Source organism: Pogona vitticeps, chromosome 1, assembly GCF_051106095.1.
Source record: "Pogona vitticeps strain Pit_001003342236 chromosome 1, PviZW2.1, whole genome shotgun sequence".
NCBI classification, from domain to species: domain Eukaryota; kingdom Metazoa; phylum Chordata; class Lepidosauria; order Squamata; family Agamidae; genus Pogona; species Pogona vitticeps.
Genome location: NC_135783.1, coordinates 254,748,601 through 254,772,412, shown reverse-complemented (window position 1 = coordinate 254,772,412; position 23,812 = coordinate 254,748,601). Strand labels below are relative to the sequence as shown.

General features: G+C 40.1%; 1 protein-coding gene across 4 annotated transcripts in view; it reads right to left on the bottom strand.

Moving 5' to 3' along the window:
• Nucleotides 1-1,344: 1,344 nt before the first annotated feature.
• Nucleotides 1,345-23,812, bottom strand: part of LOC110089507 (mucin-5B) — a 78,489-nt gene continuing 56,021 nt past the window's right edge. For all 4 annotated transcript variants that reach the window (XM_020812621.3, XM_072985639.2, XM_072985641.2 and 1 more), the window contains 17 exons: nucleotides 23,383-23,557; nucleotides 18,961-19,211; nucleotides 16,462-16,645; nucleotides 15,825-16,032; nucleotides 15,182-15,360; nucleotides 12,327-12,396; nucleotides 10,349-10,473; nucleotides 9,617-9,648; nucleotides 8,282-8,459; nucleotides 7,907-8,011; nucleotides 7,579-7,619; nucleotides 6,554-6,676; nucleotides 6,347-6,442; nucleotides 5,242-5,370; nucleotides 3,824-3,863; nucleotides 2,797-2,920; nucleotides 1,345-1,780 (listed from right to left, as the gene is read on the bottom strand). In XM_020812621.3, the coding sequence (XP_020668280.3) occupies nucleotides 1,615-1,780; nucleotides 2,797-2,920; nucleotides 3,824-3,863; nucleotides 5,242-5,370; nucleotides 6,347-6,442; nucleotides 6,554-6,676; nucleotides 7,579-7,619; nucleotides 7,907-8,011; nucleotides 8,282-8,459; nucleotides 9,617-9,648; nucleotides 10,349-10,473; nucleotides 12,327-12,396; nucleotides 15,182-15,360; nucleotides 15,825-16,032; nucleotides 16,462-16,645; nucleotides 18,961-19,211; nucleotides 23,383-23,557 (2,226 nt within the window). In that variant the 3' untranslated portion in view covers nucleotides 1,345-1,614. The remainder of the gene's footprint in view (nucleotides 1,781-2,796; nucleotides 2,921-3,823; nucleotides 3,864-5,241; nucleotides 5,371-6,346; nucleotides 6,443-6,553; nucleotides 6,677-7,578; nucleotides 7,620-7,906; nucleotides 8,012-8,281; nucleotides 8,460-9,616; nucleotides 9,649-10,348; nucleotides 10,474-12,326; nucleotides 12,397-15,181; nucleotides 15,361-15,824; nucleotides 16,033-16,461; nucleotides 16,646-18,960; nucleotides 19,212-23,382; nucleotides 23,558-23,812) is intronic.

The following is a 23,812-nucleotide window of genomic DNA, read 5'->3' as shown; positions in this document are numbered from 1 at the left end:
TTGTTTAGTCATTTAGTCATGTCTGACTCTTCATGACCCCATGGACCAAAGCACACCAGGCCCTCCTGTCTTCCACTGCCTCCTAGAGTTGGGTCAAATTCATATTGGTCGCTTCGATGACACTGTCCAACATCTCATCCTCTGTCATCCCCTTCTCCTCTTGCCTTCACACTTTCCCAACATCAGGGTCTTTTCTAGGCAGTCTTCTTTTCTCATGAGATGGCCATCAGGATCTGTCCTTCCAGTGAGCACTCAGGGTTGATTTCCTTCAAAATCAATAAGTTTGTTCTCCTTGCAGTCCAGAGTACTCTCAAGAGTCTCCTCCAGCACCACAATTCAAAAGCATCAATTCTTCGGCAGTCAGCCTTCTTTATGGTCCAGCTCTCACTTCCATACATCGCTACTGGAAAAATCATAGCTTTGATGATGCGGACCTTTGTCAGCAACTTGATGTCTCTGCTTTTTAAGATGCTGTCTAGGTTTGTCATCACTTTCCTCCCAAGAAGCAGCCGTCTTTTAATTTAGTGGCTCATGTCCCCATCTGCAGTGATTATGGAGCCCAGGAAAGTAAAATCTGTCACTGCCTACATATCTTCCCCTTCTATTTGCCAGGTGATGGGACCAGTGGCCATAATCACACCTTGAGCCTCAGACCATTTTTTGTGCTCTCCTCTTTCACTCTCATTAAGAAGTTCTTTAATTCCTCCTCACTTAGTGCCACAAGAGGTTGTTGATATTTCTTCCAGCAATCTTGATTCAGGCTTGGGATTCCTCCAGTCCAGCCTTTTGAATAGTACAGTATATTCTGAATATAAATTAAATAAACTGGGGGACAATATACAGCCTTGTCATAATCCTTTCCCAATTTTGAACCAGTGTTTCCATATCCAGTTATAATTGTTGCTTCTTGTCCCATGTATAGGTTTCTCAGGAGATAGATAAGGTGGTCAGGCACTCCCATTTCTTTAAGGACTTCCCATAGTTTATTGTGGTCCACACAGTCAAAGGCTTTCGCATAGTAAATGAAGCAGAAGTAGATGTTTTTCTGGAATTCTCTGGCTTTCTCCATAATCCAGCGCATGTTGGCAATTTGGTCTCTAGTTCCTCTGCCCCTTCGAAATCCAGCTTATACTAATGGGAGTTCTTGGTCCACATACTGCTGAAGCCTACCTTGTAGGATTTTGAGCATAACCTTGCTAGCGTGTGAAATGAATGCAATTGTATGGTAGTTAGAGCATTCTTTGGCACATTAACAATGTCCATTTCTAAATGACTAATCTTGTTCTGGAATTAAAGAAATGAGGTATGATAGCTTAGTAAAATCATTGCAATATAGATCAAAGGAATGCTGCAAGTTTCATTTATTTGATTTGGTTTATTATCAGGGTGTGAAGTGTGTAGGGTCTATGTGCTGATTGTAGTTTGTTTCCAAGAGTAATCATAATAAGAGACGTGATTAAAACATTGAATCATTGAAAGAAAATTCTGAACATCTCACATTACGGGGTTGGGAGTGTGTGTCTAAATAGGTTTACATGACTCACAGTGGCTGTTGTGGAATAATTATAGAAAATGTATTTAAGAGAAAATATATTTCCTTTTGGTTTTATGGCTCTATGTTGGGCATTTGGTCTCTACACAGCCACATTCATCTACGTGAAGGTATGTGTATTTTATTTTCTTCTTTTTACTGCAAATCAGGTCCACTGTCACTTCATGGTATTTTGTAACATGGCAGCAGGTGCATCTGTGTGTCATTTTGTGCGTGACAAAGGAATACCTGAATGGGAGAAAACACAGGGAAAGGTTTTCTTTATTTTCTTTTTAAAAATTTTTTTCATTTGTGCTTCCTATTACACAAAAAGCGTCAATAGATGCCAGTGAAGAAGGAACTCTAAAACATTTATTATTTTGTCAGTGCCAGAAATAAATGATGTAGAAGACAGCTGTCATTCAATGAACTGGACTCACCCATGCTTTTAGTCTATCCCAGACTTCATCCCCATTTCCTCCTCACCCCAACACTTTTCCCATTATGAAAATACAGGGGCAGGTGCATGAGATTGAGACTGTGATAGGCTTTGCTTTCGCCTTAACTTCTACTATCCGCACAGACCTTTATATTTTGAAAAGTAGCCCTGAAAACACTGCACAGATTAGGCGATCCATAAAATTCATAAAATAAATATTGCCCATCTGAGCAGAAAGGGCAGGCCCAGAGTTTTCTAACAGATACATGATCTAATTTCTGATAGACGAAGGAATGTTTCTGCCTCCATTACCTGGTACACTATTACACAAACAGGAACAAAAGGGATAAGAAAGGCCATCATCCCATGAAGCTCTTGAGATTTTTTTCAACTTGGTTTGTAAAAGATCATTACAAATTTAGGTGTGTCTCTCCTGCTTCAGGACACAGGAAAATTAAAGATCACTGTAATCTGAAATACCTACAGCACTCAATGCCTCTATGCAGCATGAGAGTTTGAACTCCTGGTTAGCAACATGGGAGAAATGTTGCCCCTTGGGGTATTTTTCTTTAAAGAGATTTACCCAACTCACATCTGAAGGAATGGAATACAGATGAAATTTGTAGCTGGAAATCTATATCTTTCTGAATTTGTGGTGCCTCCCATGAGGGAAAACCTGTATCTGAAAAATGTGCATGAAATATTCCACCATTCTCAAAAAGAGACAAAGCCTAGTGTGGACCAGGTAAAAGGCCTAGAAACTGGCCATTGTTATCTGAATGCTACACTTAAGGAAGCGGTAAACTGAAACCAGTCTCTTACTTACACAGAATAGGTGTCACAGGACCCTTCACAGGATGGTATCACAATCGGAAAAGCTGACTTGCACCCATTATGGTCAATGTATTGTTTCTTCAGATTAATTTTACAGTCATGTGACAAGAGGATGCCTAACAATGAAAAGGGGAAAGATCTCCAATTAACTTGATTTTAACTTTCTGGAAGCACACATTTTTATTGGAATGCCAATATTATCTCATTCAGTGTTCATATGCCCAAAGATCATAATTACTGACTGGTAGAAAATTCCATATCTCTAATGTGCATTTCTCCCTCACCCTTTTTATTTGCTCCACATGAGGCTACATTCTTAGGAGGCAGGGATAACCCAAGTGAGGAGAACTTGTAGGCCAGTCTCCTCTTACTTTTAATATCCAAAAAATATTACTAGCTGCCCCACCGCCACAAAATCTTGAGCTTCAAAAGATGACAATATGGGGAGGGGGGTGCAGACTGCTTGGTGAATCTTTGTTTGAATTGACAGGAGATAAATTCCAAGATGCTGCTTGGGGAGAAGTTTCCACCCACTCCCCACAAGTTGTCCGCATTCTGCTCAAGTGTACAGTACTTGCTTGGCATGAACAACAATCATGCCGTGAAACTTCGGGACTCAGCCTGATGATGATGGATTACCATCAAAAGCTAGCTATCTACTTGATTTTTAAAGTGATCCAATAAAGATATAAGCTGCTTCTGAATTTTTGACAGAGAGGGGAGACCACATGGCCTTTTTCTGAGAAACATTATTATTGTTATTACTATTATTTGTCACCCAATAATGAGCTTAAGGAAGCAAATATGGCTCTCTTCCTTCTCACTTTATTCTCTCAGTGACCCTATAAAGTAGATCAAGCTGAGAAAGTGTGACTAACACTCAGTGAGCTCCATGACCAAATAAGGATTTGTACTCCTAAGTCATAGATCAACATTGTCTCTACAACACCACACTAAGGCTCATTGGTTAGGAGGTTCCTTCATTTACTGGGTTATATTATTGCAGATAACATACTCACAGGTCTTGCAGCATCCATCTGGAGTGGTCTGTATGGTTCCCTGTTTCGAAAAAGAGTGTGACAATATCTTAAGAGTATACAATAATTGCCTTGTACTTTACTATGTTAAAAACAGTAACATGGTAGTATTTTTCGTTCTCTATTTATGGGGAAACATAAACTTCACACACCAGGTTGGGAAGGGTATATTCCTCTGAATGATGCTGGACTATAATTCCCTCAGCATTGCTAACAGTGAGGGATGGTGGAATTGGAATATCTGGAATATAATGTGCTCTCCTTCCTTGTGATATTCTCATAAATCCATTTTATCCACGACCGTCAAGTGCCATTTGTGTGAAGAAGCACTGCCTTCCTGAATACTAGATGTCAGCAACAAACTGCTTGGAAAACCCATCGCTTTCATGCCTGGATTCTGAGATTCCAGAGGCATCTGACTGCTGGTTGCTGCTACTGCAAAGCTAGCCAAAATAGACATATTTCTTCTCTTCTTAAGGAATATCTAAAACTAATTAACCACACTACTATTTTTCAGGGTACTGATTTTTTCCCCAATACAAATTCATTCCCCATTGCAGGGAAATTTCCACCAAATTCACTCTGATTCCAAACCTTCATTTAACTAATCCACTTCCCAGATCTTCCTCACGACAGTCCCTATAGCCAGCTCTCCCTTGAAGAGAGTCCTCCTGAAACATTTCCCCTTCCAATATGAATGCCCTCAAAATTCAGTTCTCACCAGAGCCCAATTCCCAAATATTCATTCCCCCAAATTAATTTATTTCTCCAAACATATGTTAATTGTGCTGCCTCCTCTCTACAAAGAAATAAAATCTATTTTTTTCTTCATTTATGCCACTTCTCCCGCGTTTAGCTGTTCTTAATCTATGGAACAGCCAACTGCCCAAATGACTTTTATTTATCCTTAAAGTTAAGCCATTCTCAAATATTTTGCGTTTCAACAGGTATAGTTTGGAACAATATACTGTTGCTGGGGAAAGCCATTTCTTTCCCAACAACAGCAAAGACTGAAGCTACTCTTAGAGGGATTAAGGGAGCCTGGGTGGGCTGGCAGTTGATGTCACAGATTATGCTACTGTCAGATTAAGGCGGTCTTTAACTGGGCCAGTTATGAAACAAAGCATTTTAAATGCAAGAGAGTAGGTGAGGAAAACTATGTGTTGTGACAAACATTTTTAATCATTTGAGGTACCACCTTTCCAAGAATGTGATAAATGTATCCTCACTTTGATTCTATGGAATTAGATTAGTAGTGTTAATATTGGTAGCACAGATGTTCAAATAAGATACAGTCAGCCTCTCTCTCTTCAGCCCTGAAAGCCAAATGTGTGTTTTTAAATATGAAGTTGATTATTAGAAATAACTAATATTTTCTCAAATAAGATACCAATACTCACCGGGACACAGTCTGATTGATCAAGCACTTGGCAAGCTATTATGGTACTACTCAGAACAAACTGATCTGATAATTTGGTGCATAGATACTGAGTACAGTTATCTTTTGGGTCCTTGTAGGTTTCCCCAACCTGAACAGTAAATAAATAAAAAATGAAAAAAAATATCCACAGGTAGGTGACTGATAGCCATATAGAATCTTCAACTACATGAAGTACCACCTTTTAACTACTACTTAATAGGCAGCCCCAGAAGAAGGGAATGGTAAACCACTTCTAAGTACTATCTTTCTGGAAAACCATGAAAAGGATTATCATAAGTCAGAATTGACTTGAGGGAACATGATTACTATTATTATAGGCAGCATTTTAAACCGGTGTTTAGATGAGCAAGGTTCATTCTTTGCACAGAAATGTAGTGTTTATTGAAAAAATTATGGGGGGAAAATTCAGCCCTGCAAAAGCCTAAATAAATAGTTGCTAAAATTTTGCACGGCATACATTTGAAAATTGTAGAGTATTTTATTTCTACCCAGAAGTTCACAGTAAAAACACATGCTATTGAAATGTCAAACATTGCTTTGTTGTCCCAGAAGATTTTGGTGCAGTCCAGTCTATTGCTGCTGCTGCTTCTGTTCTTATAACTAGTACGGTCTTACCTAATTAAGGATGAAGGTCCTTGTAACATTTTTACTAGGAAGCCGGTTTACTGGATGCTCCGAGGCAACCACATCTCAGCTTACGAAGCTGTTACATGTGCAAACAAACTGGAAGTTTTCTTCATTAATTGTAGCGTCCTCATTTGTCCAAAGTGGAAATGTATGGGCAACAAGCCAGGATGGGAAGCATATTAAAAATATTTCAAATGAGCAAACCCCACTTTCCCAATACTGTACAGATGAAACTGGGAAATATAGCCATTGGAAGAACCTCTGGTTTGTCTTGTTCACAGAAAGAGAATAGTGATGGGGCCAAGGTTTTCTCTAAAATCTTCAAGCAAAGACCCACCAAACAATCTACATTTACCACATACAACCCATTTCCTTCTTTTTTGAATGCCGTTTGCATGGCAACAATGTTATTATTTGTGAAGGAGGCAAATACACACCTGAACAGACATGATTCCAGAAGAAAACTCTGCCACACATGCTGTCTGAATACATTCACCACAGCATTTTCCTTCTTCTTGAATGTAACGGAAGCCCTGAAGATTAAAATATGTTCACCATGAGCTATCTTGCCTGGAAAACATTCAAAGTAATAGTTCCAGTGATGGCAACAGAGAAGAAAACAGCAATTAATGTAACTTACATACCTGTTGACACTGAACAGAGCACTTCATTGGTGTGCATTGAATTTGATTGAGTTTGGTCTTAGGATCCTGAGTCCTGGTGCAGACACATTCTTCACAAGACTCTGAGTGTACCAACGACCCAGGCTTAAATGTAATATGGTAATGCCAAGAGGCAGAATTAACAGAAATGTCAAAAAGCAACATGGAAGGATTACTGTTCACAGCTCACATTAAACAACTGGGCTTTCCAAGGAGAAACAAGACAATTCCCAAACTACTGTGTGACATTTACCATGTGGCCCCTGCTTGTTTCCCCAGAACAAAGGGCTCATGCTATGTCATCCCACCAGCAGATATCAATTGTGACGTTCTCTCTTTTCCTCACTGCCACCAGTGGATTACCTTTATCCACAATGTAAAAAACTTTCGTCAAACACTTGTCAGGTTACTGCCAACAGAACTTGTTTATTAAAATGTATTAAATTAATTCAGAATCACAGATGTTCTTTATGCAGTGCATACCATCAAATTATTAAAATATCATATATCTTGCCACATAACCAATCACCACCTGCTCTATTTATCTCGACCAGCTTATCTCTATTAGTATCTGTTCTCATTAATTCCCTATCTGTCTCTCTCTCTGCAAATTCTCTATATCTCCCCCTTCATCTCTTCTGCCAAACCTCCTTATATCCTCTGACTCTGCCCCTCCACTTCTCTCATAGGCTCATGCAAACGAGATCCTGACTATGAGTGACAGGAGTGACATGGGGCAATCGTCACATACTGTTTAAACTGGACTGCTGTGACTTTATAGTATCTATAAAGTTTGGGACCAGCATTGGGGCACTGAGTAAGATGTTTATTTTTTCTTTTTAATTTTGATTTTGCTTATGAATTTGATTCCATTGTTTCATTGTAGTAGGTAGCTGGGCTTTGTTGACTTGATCCCCCTTGAACTTGTTTGATGTGCTTTGTAGTGCATAGTCTAAGAAAAGCAACATGCTTACTACAGTAAGTACTAAACAAACTATAGGTTTTACCTGATACTCAATTTCTTGAGACACACACACATTTTTTGGCTCTGTAATTTTAAAAAAAGGTCAAAATGTTACAATCTTCTCTTTTATGAGTTCCACAGATTCTTGTGAGATCTTTTATGCTCTGGTATGCTGCAGGAAACATGTTAAAGCAATTTAAAATTCTGTACAACTTAACATTCTGTGACTGACAAGCTAAGTATGACTTATTTCTCTAGTTGGAAAGACACCATATTGAGTTAAATGTGACTTACTCTCAAGCAAATGTCTAGAGGACTGCTGCGTCACTCAGCTTTTATTGCAAAGGAATGCATGTGAATGTGATACTTACTACAGAAATACGTGGGACAGCATGCATTTTTAGAAGTGGCCGTTGCAATTTGGAAGCCTGGCTTGCATTCCGTATTGGTGGAAGGACAAAATTTTACATCACATTCTGTAAATGAGGAAAGAGATAAAATAGCATGCTAATTTCCACCATCACCCCTTTGCATAGAGGATCTTGTCATGGATGGGCGACAACTTACTGTGTTTCCAGATAATAATTGTTGGTTTTTTAAAAATCACAAATGTCTGCCTTGTTTATATATGGAATTGGCGCTAAAAGGAAAGTATGGTTTCTGCATCTATTAGTCCTGAAAATGTATAGGACATTTGCTCTTCCACTGAAAAGACATGTCCAGGGATTGCTGAAGCAGATGCTTACCGCACACAACCTCTGTACAGCAGGGGTCTTCAGGTTGTCTCCACACAACCAGAACAAATCCTTCCTGAGAGCAAGTGATTGGTGGAGACTTTGCACAAATGTGGGGTGAACAAGAAATACTCAGTGTCTCTCTGTTGCAGGTACAGACTTGACAATCTTTTTCCCAGCTCTCCCCTGGCTATGAAACACATTTTTTAAAAAAAACACAACTTGTTAACCAAAACAGTCCATACATCTGAAAATGTTTTTCTGGAAATGTTTTTCTAATGGGATCTTTAAATAGATATGGGATATGGCATTGTGGCAGACATCACACACTTTGTATGGAAAAGACAACTCTAATGAGGACTATATATTCATTACTTTATTTTATTTGCTATGTTGATATTCATCACTTACTCCAGAGGCCTTAAAGCAGGGGTGTCCAACCTTTCACCTTCCCTGGGCCACATTAGATGAAAAGCTCATTTGGGCCGCACATACATTTGGTTTGGGCCGCATGGGGAGGCAGCGCTAGCCGTCCTCCGCAGCCCCACTCCAAGCGCGCTTACCGGCAGCTGCGATCTCAGACAGCAGAGGCTGCCAGCTTTGACTCCGGCAGCTTTATGGGGCTGGGAGGGGGTCCACCTATTGACAGGGATGGCACAATGCAGTCTCACAGCCCCCTGTCCCCTCCCCTCCCACTCCTTCCTTCCTTCCCTCTCTCCCCCTCTACTGTTGTGACGTGCCCCGGGCCACATTCCGGCTGCAAGCGCCGGCAGTGTAACTTGGAACTTTGGAATTTCTTTAAAAATAAAAAATTGCACTGGGGTGCATTACGAGCTGACCTGGGCCGTATGTGGCCCTCGGGCCACAGGTTGGACAAGCCTGCCTTAAAGGCTTAAGCCAGTCAACATAGATCATCTCTGTCTGACAAGGAAAGCAGTGATTATGTACTGTAAAATGTGGTTAATACGGGGTTTTGTTAACTTGAAAATAGGTTTAAAATTTCAAAGGGGAATATTTTTAAATGCTGCAGTGGCAGCCATTGATCCATTTATCAATTGATTCCTCTATCGATTCCACTACTGACCGACCAACTGCCCAGAATAGTACTTTACACTAATGGAGTGTTATAGAAATCAAATCATTCAATTAATAATAAATACTGTTAGCACTTAATGCCACCATGACTTGTCATAATGATTACAGGATGGCACCCTAACTTATGCTTCATTTTCATCAGTTATTGCTTTGTGTCTGCAGTGTTCAATAGTCTAGTTTTTCAACATGAAGATAGAGTGCTGAATCCTCTGGGTGTTTCAAATTGCAGAACTTAACTTCTGTACTGCTTACTTCTCTCAGTAGTCCATCTGGTTCTTGGCATCCTACAAATCAGGACAATTAGAAGATGGACATTTCAGAAAGAATGTTGCAGAACTGCAGTGCAGACATAACCATATAGTATACAAATCCAGACACCAAAATTCTGCATATGGAGAAGCATGAGAGAAGCATGGCTAAAAGAATATTGGTCACATCTGTAAATCTTAACAATTTTCTGTAGAAATTGCCTTTGTGTAGGAATCATTCAAAAGGGCATTTAGTTCATACTTATGTAGTTTACTTTCTGATCCAATTCCACCCACCCATAGTGCTGTCTTGCTACTTCTACATCGTTTCCAGTAATTCGAAACATGCTAAATGCAAGGCTGAAAGAATCTCATCTACAGCTTGTTTATAGTTGAGACAGACTGTATCAATTTGATGAAATAGCATGTAAAGGATTCTCAAGCCACTGTGAAAGAACTTGGCTTGTGGCATGAGACTAAAACCTCATGCAGGGTTTTATTTCTCCTTATCATAGTTGGCATAATTTATGCAACATTTCTCTAGAGTCTTTTCCTTTTCTGAAGCTATGCACATACAATCAGCAGGTAGACAGAGATTGATTGTTCAGGAAGATGCAAACAACCCACCCAATGCTTCTACTTTGAAAAAGTAGTACACAAGGAAAGAACTAGATGACTGTCTACCACCCTAGTATGTATTATACACAAACAGCATTGACTCATCGCTTTTCCTTACCACAGACAGGAACACAAACACTGTCATGGTCTTTCAGTTGAATCAGTCCATCAGGGCAGAAGCATCCTTCAACAAATATTTGTGGAATGTCAGGTTGTGGTGGAATGGTATTGTTGGGATTTCTTCTGTAAGATTGTGTGAACAGAGTAAAGAGAAGTATCACATAAGAGCAGTCCACTCATTTGTATTTAATTTCATTCCATTGTTAAACTATTCTTAATGACTCAGATAAAACATTTGATCAAATCACATCAATACTCACTTACCACCAGCATCACCACAATTAAGCAGCTCTTTTTAAAAAATAGTATCTAAATGTGGTAATGATTAACATAAAAACACCTGAATTTTCCTCCATTCCCAAGGATTTGGAGATGGTTAGGACTCCTTGTTTATGCCTCATTTAAGATGTCCAATTAAGAGAAAACAACAACATAGAGTGGTGAAAAATCAGAGTCTCCAAGATCTGCCCTGCTCCTGCTGATATCATTCGAGACCTAGGGGGTGATACTTTACTATACCAAGAAATGACAGGTTATTGTCTTTTAAAAAAAAGAATATTAATCATCACATTGAAGGAAGCCACCCACTCCTAAGAAAAGCTTGCCAGCCGTACATAGTTCTCTGTCAGCTGTAGAGAAGAAAACGGCACTTCAGGTAAACTCCTCATCAAATATTTACAAAACCCAGAACACTTTTTATAAACAACATGCAAAATGAAACAAAAAGAGCAGGAATCAGGGGTAAATCATTGGCTGAGATAAGGGGATCTATTTATAAGGGGATCATATCTCTAGTGGTATCTAAGAACTCAGCTGAAACTACACCAGTATGTGGAGACTGGCTGAGTTTAACAAATATGTGATTCCTTGTGGAAATGTTATCTTCCATTTTTCATTGACCGACTGATTAATCTAAAATATTTATATGCCTTCTTTCTCCTAAAAGGTCCAAGGTGGCTTACAGTACTAAAAGAAACAAAGTTAAAGGCTAAATAATAAATTATTGCAATATTTTTAAAAAGCATTAAATAGATATATTAAATCACATAATAAGAGCAATATTAAAAACACAAGTAAAACAGCAGAATAAACTAATCCTTTTAAAAAATCCCCTTGGCCATCCAGTCATTTAAAGGCATCCTGAAGAGACAGGTCTTTGCCTGCTTGTGGAAGGACAGGAAAGATGGGGCCAGTCTCGTCTCCCATGGGAGGGATTTCCAAAGTCTGGGAGCAGTAACAGAGAAGGCCTGCTCCCTTGTTCCCACCAAATGTATCTGATGAAGTAGAAGGCACTTACAAGAGCATGAAAATGATGCAGTAGTAGAAGAGGAGGAATGTGTTCCCTTTGCCTGAGTGGGATAGACCCAAATATGGACAGGCACAAAAAGCAGCACGTGATGTAGGGCAAGGGTTCTTTTTCAGAGTGCTTTGGGTCATAACAATCTTAAGTAAATTTCTTGCCTCACATATTTTTGAGAGGCATGGTTCTTATTGTAGCATCTCTACTTAAAAAAAAAAATCACAGGTAGAATTCTCATCAGGTCAGCAAGTAAAGGTTAGTGGTCAACACATTTTTTTTCACCATGACTTGGATCCCCCTATGCCATTGGGTCTCTGCAGCTCACATTTGCACAAGTGGCAGCATTTTTCCTAAGTTCCTCCAAAGAGGTGTCTGACACTTCCTTGTGGGAGCATTTTTGGGTGTGTTTTTGTTGTTGTTGTTTGGTTGGTTGGTTTGCGGTTTGGGGTTTTGTTTTTTGTAGTTCAAGAATGTGTGACCATGACACAACAGCATTCTTGAACATGTGTGTAAGCACAGTGTGGTCACCTGCTTGCACTCAGCTTGCACTCTTGTGCAGTCCAGTGTTAACAGTGCTACGAGGGATTTTCACACCATCAGCATTCCATGAGATTTAAGCCAATATCTTAAACGCACATCACATAAAAGACTGACAAAGACTTAATAAATCACTCACCCACTACTGCAAGTGATCCTTTCCTTCATCCCGCATGGCTTGTAGATTTGGTCTTGAGAACATGTATGTTCTGCAAAAAATCAGCAGATATTAGTTGAAGTATACGTATTCACTTAGGTTTTGCATTTTCCAAATGTAAAATAATTAGGAATTATTACATAACTGAGCATCGCATTTAAAGTCCCTACTTCCATTTTAAAAATTGTCATCACTATTAATGGAAGAGAGGGTTGTCTTTTCACATCTTTTGGTACACAGAGAATGTCACTGCACGACAATTCTGTTAACTTTGGCAGACAAGCAAGTAGCAAGGGCAACTGCAAGCAGCAATCATAAACAATTGGTATTGTCATCATCCTGTCTCTGTGCAATGGGAGGAAGAGGGGAGTAGGAGGACCCCACAGCAATAGGTGATGTTGTATTGCTGAGACTAGGAAAAGAAGTAATGCAGCCTACACTGTAGAGAAAGGAACCTGGCAGGGCAAGGCAACCTTCTAATCTAGCCTGCCATCCAGAGACAATAGGCAGTAGTGTCTGCTGTCTTAATGCAGAGAGTAAGAGGTCAGCAATGGGATATCTCAGGATATTAGATCTCAATAGTGGATAGGATTCTTGAAGAGGTGAATGCCACCACATGTGTGCTGGACCCTTGCCCTTCCTGGCTTATAAAAGGATCAGAGGAGGAATGGCCAATTGGGTACGGGGAGTGGTAAATTCTTCCTTGCAGCAGGATAGGATCTCTGCTTGTTTAAAGGAGGCAGTAATGAGACTGCTATTGAAGAAGCATTCCCTGGATCCCAGTGTACTGGATAACTACCAGCCAGTCTCAAACATCCCATTCCTGGGCAGGGTACTGGAGCGTGTGGTGGTTTCTCAGCTCCAGAGATTCCTGGAGGAAGTGGATTATCTAGACCCATTTCAATCTGGTTTCAGGCCTGGCTATGGGACAGAGACAGCTTTGGTTGCCTTGGGGGATTACCTACACCAGAAACTGGTTAGGGGGTGTAACCCTGTTGGTTCTGCTGGACCTCTAAGTGACTTTCAATACCATTGACCATGGTATCCTTCTGGGCCGTCTCTCTGGGATGGGACTCGGAGGCATTGTTTAACAGTGGCTCCAGTCCTTCCTGGAGGGGAGAACTCAGAAAGTGGTGCTGGGTGACTCCTGCTCAACACCATGGCCACTGGCCTGTGGTGTTCCTCACAGTTCTGCTTGGTCACCCATGCTTTTTAACAGCTGGGAGAGATTGTCCGGAGTTTTGGAGTTCAGTGTCACCAGTATGCGGATGACACCCAACTCTATCTCTCCTTTCCACCTAATTCCAGGGAAGCTGTCTTGACTCTAAACCAGTGCTTGGCATCAGTAATAGGCTGGATGAGGGCAAACAAACTGAAACTTAATCCAAACAAGGCACAGATACTCCTGGTCAGTCAGAAGGCAGATGAGGGAATAGGGATACTACCTGTGCTGGATGGGGTTACACACCCCCTGAAAACTGGGGTGTACTCCTGGATTCATCCCTAAGTTTGGATGCCCAGATCTCGGCAGTGACCGGGAGTGCATTTGTACAGCTAAAGCTGGTGTGCCAGGTGTGCCCATTCCTTGAGATGTCAGATCTGGCTACAGTGACACATGCCTTCGTTACATCCTGTTTGCATTACTGTAATGCACTCTATGTGCAGCTGCCTTTGAAGACAGTTTGGAAACTTCAGCTGGTGCAAAACTCTGCAGCCAGACTACTGACTGGGGCCAGCTACAGGGAGCATATAAAACACCTATTGCAAGAACTGCACTGGTTACCAGTCCATTTCTGGGCCCAATTCAAAGTGCTGGTCATTATCTATAAAGCCCTATACAACTTGGGTCCAGGCTACCTGAAGGACCGTATCTACCTATATGCACCTTCTCAGAGATTAAGATCAGCAGAGGAGGATCTCCTCTTGGTCCCATTGCCAGCACAAGCACAGCTGACGTGGACACGAGAGAGGGCCTTCTCTGTGGCAGCTCCCAGGCTATGGAATGCTCTCTCTCAGGAGATCAGGAAGGCCCCTTCCCTTTTATCCTTTTGAAAAAAGCTAAAGACCCATCTCTTCAGGCAGGCTTTTAATAATTACAACTGAATCCCTGAACCCCATTTTAGCAGATTATTTAAATCTTGTCCATGCTTCCATGTTCTAATCTTTTTATTTTATTTTGAGGAGAAGCACTTAAACACACATCCTTCCACCTCAAATTCTTTAGTATAGGGCAGGCAGCTTTGTATATTTCTGGCTATGCAGTCTTTCTCCACCTCAAAAGATAATCCAGTTCATTTCCTACTCTTCATAGATTTTCTGGGGTATTACACCAGGTCTTCTCACCAGAGGTGTGTATGCATCACTAGAACCTTTTCAGAAGAGAGAATAGTTTTGGCTCTCTTTTCACACTCTTCTTGTAGAGATGCAATATTGCTCATTTTAACACCCAGATTTAGAAAGTGAGAATTTTGTTCATTTATATAAGAACAAAATTCATCGAGTGAAAGCTTGATGCATAAATCCCTTCAAATATGCAACAGAAATAACATGATATCTCAAAAAATCCAAATCTCCACAATGTTTCCTAGGAGAAGGGCCAGCTGATATCACCTGAAGCATGTATTAATGGGATTACGTGCTCTGCCACTTGTGCAGCCTTGGGCAATTTGTGCAGCCCCAGAATTTCTCCAGAAGGAGGGACTGATAAACCATTTTCAAATATTTCATACTTAGAAAACCCTGGGATGGTCAACATAAGTCAGAATCAACTTGATGACACAAACATAACAAAAAAGAATGAATTCAATAACCCACTTGTGGGAAGCCTTAAAGCTCACCACACATCCTGTCAGTTTTGCTTCTCCACTCCACACAGATCCCATTGAAGCCACACAAGGTTGTATAGGCCCGCAGATTTTCACATTCACTGTTCTGCTTTGGTGAGGTACATCCATCCATAATACAGGCATCATAGTAAGGCCGTGGGGGGACGGCTGTGTGGCATTCTGTTAAGCTCCTTGTTTAACAAAAACAAACCCAAGAACATATTTTATTTCTAATATGAACAAACATCTTCAAAGCAAGTGAAATATTAAATGATTTAATGATTGATGTGCAAATTCTGTTAGTATTCTCAAGGTGTCTATTTAAGACGTTAAAAATAGTTACTAGTTATCCATAAAAATGTTTAAAATATATCCACATTACATTTATCAGTGAATTCTGTATTGCATTATTATATACATAAAGACATTTTCAATAGGTGCTTAAAATTCTTTGTTGTGTTATTGTGCTGCAGATTTATTTCTGTTTAACTGATTATGCATGGATTCTAATCAGTTTGCAGCTTTTTAAAAAAATGCCTATACCTATTGCTGTTATAATTTTATCTACAGATTTAAAAAACAACCACTGAATTGATTTACCATAACACCTGGATGTTAAGAAAATAACCACCCTGGGAATGAAATTGTACTTTACCAGATAAGTTTACAAAGAGGCAAAATGGCACAATCGTCTGCTTTGGAAGGTGACATTTCACTTGCAGAAGGTTTTGGGTCTTGACCTGAATCACAGTGTCTCGTGACCAGGTCCATCACTTTCCAATCCTTTGCCATCTCTGTGAAAGAATCTACAATCTTGCCGTTCCTTTTCATGGCATCGTCTGCCTTTTTATTGTTGCATGTACCTGGCCAGAATAAGGCAATCACTTTGGGCCAAGGCCGAGAAGACATAACCATTTCTAAACTGTCTAACACAAAGAAAAGTGACCAGCTAGTGGGCTTATATAACCACCCTTCAGTTCTTTGCTGGAACCACCTTTGCTTGTGGATTCTCCCCCTGCCCTTCCAAAAATCTCATTTATCCTCACTCCAACCCCCCCACAGTGAGCTATGACCATTTGCTACTGAACTTGTTCTTCTGACCTCCTCTTTACAATGTAATAAAAGCAGATGACAATGGAGTTCTGAATTCTTTCTGTCTCCTTTCTCCCAAACTTTCCTGCACACACAACTCTTTAAATGAAAATGCTAGCATCCTCAACAAAGAACTGCTAACATAATAAAAAACACAGTCATTTGGTGCCTCCAGTGGCCCATCTGTATGAAGGACTTACCACATAGTCCTTCAGTATTGTTATAAAAAGTGCTGAAAGGTAGGCTTATATAAAAAGCAAGGCGAGTATAGGTGACATAAAGCCCAATTTCAGGTATTTTAACCATGACATATTGACCAGAGGTGGTGATATCAAAGCCATCATTTGAAAAATGTGGAGTGACTTCTTTATTGTTATACAGAACCTTAAAAAGAAATTGGAAGAAGCAGAATAAGTCAGTGAACAGACAGAACTATGATTTTTCTTTCTAGGAGATAAAAAGGGTGGGGGAAGTAGCTTAAAAACAACACCAAAAATTAATTAAAATCTGTCCTTAAAAAGTAAAGTAAGGAGGAGGAGGAGGAAGAGTCAGCCATACCAATATTATATTTTTCTAACTTACTCTGGGCAGGAGTGGTTCACATACCAGAGAGAGAGAGAGAGAGAGAGAGAGAACATGGTAAAAGAAAAAGAAAAAACAGGAAAAATTTCAGGGGGAAGTGGCCTCCTCAGTACAAGCTGTTCTTGACTCTTCCTCTAACTTTGGAAATATTACATTTTTGGGCTCCAGCTGTCAGAATTCTCCAACCAGCCTGGCCACTGGGCATGCTCACTGAAGAGATTCTGGAAATATTGCCCCAAACAATAACTTTTCCAAAACTCTAGTCTTCCTACAGTGAATTAGAAGCAAAGAAGTTCTGAGCAAATACCTGGGAATTTCAGCTGACACCAGAAAGTTTGCTTGACAAATACATGTTGTTTGTTTTTTAAAAAGGACAGGAACCCCATAATATTGGAGTAGCTTAGCACTGTCCACATTCACATATCTTCCTTCAATCTTTTGCAGTTTACTATTTTCATTTTCAAATAAGTTTTTTCCCCAATTCTGGTGAAAGCATCTTTCACAGTAGTTTTTTTAAAAAAAACCTCCACTACTTAAAATGGAGGCAGGGAGATAATATGTGTGGTGATGTGTGCCATCTTTATTCATAGTTTTGAAGGAAGATTAGGGTGGGATCAGGTGACTGCTGGAGGCATGCACCTGATAACACCAGAAAGGGTCACATTAATAGAAGCCATCTTAATTAAAGTGTCCCTTCCATCTGCCAGGGAATTGCTTCATCCTGCCTCCAAAATATATTTTAATTGTATTTTAATTGTCACATATCTTTATTGTATTTTAAATGCTGTAAGCTGCCCAGAGACCTTTGGGTAGTGTGGGCGGCATATAAATAAATAAATAAATAAATAAATAAATAAATAAATAAATAAATAAATAAATAAATAAATAAATAAATAAATAAATAAATAAAATAGCAGCTCTGTAACTGGACCAAATGTTCAGCTTGGGCATAGATTTAGGTTGGACTGGAATGCTTTTCCTTGTATGTCATATGATCACAAAGAAAGAGATCATAGCAGACCACTAAACAAACAGTCCAAATCATAACCTGTTTCTATATGTGGTCACACCCTAAGTGCAGCTACAATATTAAAGCAAGAGAGCACTCTAAATCTAAAGTACAAACAAAATTGGAAGCACTTCAGGCTCATAGTGTGGATTGGACCATGAAGAAGGTAATTGGGTCACTTATCATTGCTGGTCATAGAAATTATTCAGTGAGTGCTCATTAAGTAAGTATTTGCTTGTCAATTGCTCCTGTGCTGAAAAACAAAATAAGCACTGTCAGCAATGGGCAGGAAAAAGCATCTCCCTTTTCCCTCTTGCCAAAATACATTTACTGGCCATCTTTGGGAAAGTAATTCTTCTTTCCTTTAGCCTCCCTCTCTCCTTAATAGACATCTGTGAGAATATTTTAGAATTATTAGCTAACAGGATATGAGAACATATTATGCACTGTTATTGTTGCATATTTATATATTAGTGAACTATTTCATTGGCAGACATCCAGCAGTAAATCACAATTAGAAGAGACCCACTGTATCTATGGCCTTTGCAGAAGAGTTGACTGACTAAACTGCAGAAGCCTGTGCTGGAGGGTCAGAAGACCAGCAGTCGTAAGATCGAATCCACACGACGGAGTGAGCTCCCGTCGCTTTGTTCCAGCTCCTCGCTAACTTAGCAGTTCGAAAGCATGTAAATGCAAGTAGATAAATAGGTACTACCACGGTGGGAAGGTAAAACAGCATTCCCTAGTCATGCTGGCCTAGTGACAATGGAAACTGTCTTCCGACAAGCGCTGGCTCTACGGCTTGAAAACGGGATGAGCACCGCCCCCTAGAGTTGGACACGACTGGACTACAAATGTCAAGGCGTACCTTTACCTTTATCTTTACCTGACTGACTAAATCCCCATTCAATGGGCCTACTCTAGTTGTGACTTATTACTGGATTTCAGCCACAGAATATAAATCTGTGTATCGGGGGGGGGGGGGGAGACACAGAACATTTTGTAGACCACTCCTAACCTTTCTCTCATTTTCTTCCCAAACCTATTTAAATGCCCATTGTGTTCATTATTTCGACAGAAAATTGTTTTTATGGGAATGATGCCTTACCAGGTTGACTTCTTCTCCATTTCCAGTCCCTCGCGTCAAAATGACAGTAGAGTGGTTGTAAAATATGAAGAGTGCCATTGAACAAATGGCCCTGCCTGAGGCAGCACAGTAGTGGTTGTCCAGATGAATCCAGAAGTTCTGAGAGTGAGGCCTAATGGGTCTCATGAGAATATAGGAACAATTCCCATGGAAAGTATAATAGGATCCATCAAATGTGATATAGTGTTGATTCCCCCATCCATTGCAAGCACCTAAAAAGCACAAGCAAAGGTATTAAATTTAGAGTAAATGAGTCACAGAGATGGATCAAAAGCCTATCATGTCCTCCCATCCACTAGTCCATCAGATACAGACTAACACATACAGTCTAGATGCTAAAGATGCACTGGAGGGAAGGTATCTGCAGTGTGCATAGCACCAAAACAATTAAGAACATGTGGCAGGTAGGGTTAATGTAGACATCCCAAATGCAAAACATATCTCTGGTAAGGAGAATCTGTTTTATTTCCTCTTTCATTGACATTCTAAAATCTTAAAATCTCAAAAGCTCTAAATATGAAATTTTCAAGTATTGGTGAAGTCTTCAAAAATGAACTTAAGTGGAATTCTTCCCCACTTGCACCAGACAAATTCCACAGGAATGGCTGATCCTGGCACAGGGAGAACTATGCTGGACAACAGCCTGTCGTATAGATATTCAAAGTGAAGAATTTCTTAGTGGGAAAAAAGGGGGTAGCAATCTCTTTGACTTAAACAGGGATTAGGGTCTTTTGCCAGTTAAGTCTAAGGGCTCGGTGGATGAATGTGTTAATCTTCATTTCTCCTATGTTCAGTTTTCTTATACCTCAAGTTATGTCTACACCAAAATGAAGAAATTAGTAAATTATGACAAATTTTTCATCCAGTAACATCTGCCTGACCTACCTCATTTCCCCTGGCTGGGCAGTTGAGGTTACTCACCCCAAGAGAGGTTCAGAAAGAGAAAACCAGAAACCAGCCCTTCTTAGTGGTCATCCCCCACCTCTGGAATAATCTCCTGCCTGAAATTCACCTGGCCCCTTCACCAGGAATTTTCAAATTATCTCTGAAAACACGGCTGTTTACACAGGCTTTCCCATAGTTTACATCATCATAGGCAGAGGGTTTTCAGCCCTTATACTATCTGTTCCACCACCTTGCCTTTTAAATTATTTTTAGTTTTGTGTGTGTGTGTGTGTGGTTTGATAGGTCTAATATGGTTTATTCTCGAAAGCTTTCATGGCTGGGATCCCATAGTTGTTGTAGGTTTTTTCAGGCTATTTGGACGTGTTCTGAAGGTTTTCCTTCCTAACGTTTTGCCAGTCTCTCTGGCCGGCATCTTCAAAGGACAGGAGTTAGAACAAAGGACAAAAGGGACCCCCTCACCACTGGAGTATGCCAGATACCTTGCAGTTGTGGCCAGGTATGTATTGGGACCACAAAACGCAGCATCTACACCAGAATCAAAGAACATGAAAGGCTCTGCAGACTAAAACAACTGGAAAAATCAGCAGTAGGTGAACATGATGGACATGAAATCCTATTTCAAAATACAGAAATACTGGACAACACCAGCAATCATTATGTTAGACTGAACAGGGAGACCATTAAAATCCACAAACACCAGCAGAACAAAAAAAGAAGAAAGTCTAAAACTCAGCAAAGCCTGGCTCCCAGCACTGAAACAGTCTGCAAAAGGTCAACGAACTCTGCCCAGCCACAAGGACCATGATCACTGCACACAAAAGACTAGCTAACGACACCCATCAATCACAGTGACAGACCATCTCCCCCCCCTTATCACAACAATACACCCATAACAAAAAAAACCACCCTGATCACCCTAATCACCCAATCTCCTAAAAAGGACAAAAAGCTGATCCCACAGCTATAAATACTCAACTATCCCACACACTACACCAGAACACAGACAGAGTTTTAACTCCTGTCCTCTGAAGATGCCAGCCACAGAGACTGGTGAAACGTTAGGAAGCAAAACCTTCAGAACATGACCAAACAACCTGAAAAACCTACAACAACCAACTAATTTGGTTTCTTGTACAGTTACTATGTTCAGTTTTGTTTTAAAGTGTTGTCTTTTGTTTCACTGTGTTGTGAGCTACCCAAAGTGGCCTTGGTAGGCAGATGGGTAGTATAGAAGTTGAATGAATGAATGAATGAATGAATGAATGAATGAATGAATGAATGAATGAATGAATGAATGAATGAATGAATGAATGAATGAATGAATTCTTAAAATGGACTGAAATGAAATTCTTCCCATTCCTAGTCCTTGGTTCTTTATTGCCACATTATGCCTGTAGACTTGCAAAGAAATCTAGCTCTTAGGAAATATTCCTTTTTGCTGCCCTAGAAAGCTACATTTGTCATTTGTATCATATTAACGCAAAATATCAAGATCCTAATATTTACCATTGTATGAACTGTGCTGTGCCTAGTTGCTTACAAATGATTCTAACATAGCACAGACAATCTTCTCTCTGTAAGCCTATCATCTATCGACAATGGTTTGGAGCCAGTCTAAACGATACATAGAATAGACACTCCAGCATTCTATCTCAAAAGTGTATAGATTGTATTAAAAATCTGGGCCACAAGAGTGGTAACTTGAGTTTATCCAAATATTATTTTAAGTTGCATTGTACACTTGTGGTTTCTCCTAGCACTCGGAACTCCACAAGCAACATAACCCATGAGATGGGAAGTAAGGATCCAAATTTTCACTTATTGAATTCTTGCAGGTGTAATGGAAACATGTTAAGCATTTCCTCTCCATTGAGTGAGATTACAAGACTTTTCATGCTTTCTCCCCACATTTCAGGATTGTTTTTTTTAAAAAATCTCAGAAGTGGGTTTTGCATGAAAAGTTTCTATTCAGAAAAAATCTGCTCAGTACAAAAGTTGTACTTTGTGCAAATCATTGCATTTTGCCCAAAAGGCAAGATGTTTGCACAAGCCTCACTTAGCTAATGATGATTACGTTGAAAACAGAGGGCTGGTCTTTTGCTTTTGAGCAAGAGTAAAAAAAATCACAGAGGCTGACAATTTTTTTCTAGAGGGTTTCCCTGAAGTATCAAGATATGCCCCCCTTTTTGCCAAGAACAAGAAAAATTGCAAATATTTGTTATGCCCTCGAATTACTGCTCATTGCCAGACAAATTTCTTGTTGGATCCATTCAGAGACTCACGAAAATATCTCCAAAATTATAGTCATGCTTGTATGTTTTTAATTTCTACCTACATACCTGTATGTGAAATTTCTCTTACTCTATGATAATTAAATCAAACTCCTGTCATTAGATTGTTTTTGCCCCTTTCTAAAACCCTTCCCTCCTTTGGAAAAGGCAAAGGAACCTGGCTGTGCAGGGAGACAATCTTTCAAGGCTTCTACCATGCACTGCAATGTAGGTTCCTAGAAACTTTGTTCATCTCTTGCCTTTTTGGCTGAAATTCTTGAAGGGTGATAGATGATGGTTCAGGTGGGAATTGCTGCCTCAAGTCACCTTGGACAACTTGAAATGACAGTTCCTGTGGAAGCAATCGAATGTAGTAGAGTAGTAGCACAGACTGCACAGAGCAGAATTTTAAAATATCCCTCTGCACATTCTCTCTACTGCCTTTGCCATTGCTTTGGTGATTAAGAAATTGCAGAGCAGTGGCAAAGCGGGAGTGGGAATGAGTTTGCCCATTTTTGTGTCTGAATATGGATAAGAGGTCCCGAAAGTTAGCTTGATCCTCTTTTGGCCTTGGCGCCAATGTGCTTGGCACACAGTACCCCCTCCACAGATAATGTGGCCCTCAGGCAAAAAAGCACTGTGGCAACCCCAGACCTACTGGAGTACGCCACCATGTACTTATGCTGCCACCAACCATTCCCTATAAGGAGTCACACAGACCAGGAATGGATTTTACTAAACAAAAGAACAAGGTTTATTGAAACAACAAACAGGGTACATAAAAGAATCAGGTAAATAGGATAATGTAACGTGGCATAACCCCAATCACACACATATAACAGACTGGTTCCCACAGAACCCTTTAAGGTAACGCACAGACCCTGAACCTATCAGTTCTGGCTACCTAAATAGAAACCTGAACCTATCAGGTATGTACTAACTGACACACAGTTGTACTCAGTCTGACACACAGACTCCAACTCCTACTCTCCACACAAACTCCAAATATATATACAGTACAGCTCCTCCCCCCTGATGTCCCGCCTTCCACTCCCCATAGGATGGAACTTTCCCTCCAAACCCATGACAGACAGGTACCATCAGTGCTGTATGTGACAAGCACCTCTGCCTTAAATCACATAGAACTTCAGAAATTATTCTAACCTCATCATTGTACAGGGTAGCACTTTGTTCCAAAGTCACTTACACTGACATTCAGAAACCTCACAACAGCCCGATGCATCGTGACTTTTTACAAGTGGTAGTCCATTGACACAGAGTTTGGCCTTTTGGGGTGGACACTGCACGTCAGATACTTTAATGTGTTTTCCACCCAAACAAGTGGCAATTTGGCAGCTTCCAAATTTCCATATTTCTTGAAACTATTGAGGTATAAAATGAAAGAAAAAGCAGGAAAGGTCAAGAATATCCACAGAAGGTTTTCCAGGGGTTGGAGGCAAATCTGCATAGTGGTGTGTTAGCATAAGCTATAAAAATTCCCACTACTACAATAATGTCTTGTCAACATACATTAGCATGATAAATATATTTAGGACTCATGGGGGAGGAAAGTGTCCCCTTTGACCCTGCACAGATACACATAGAAGAGATATTAGCACAACTAGCCAATCTTGATT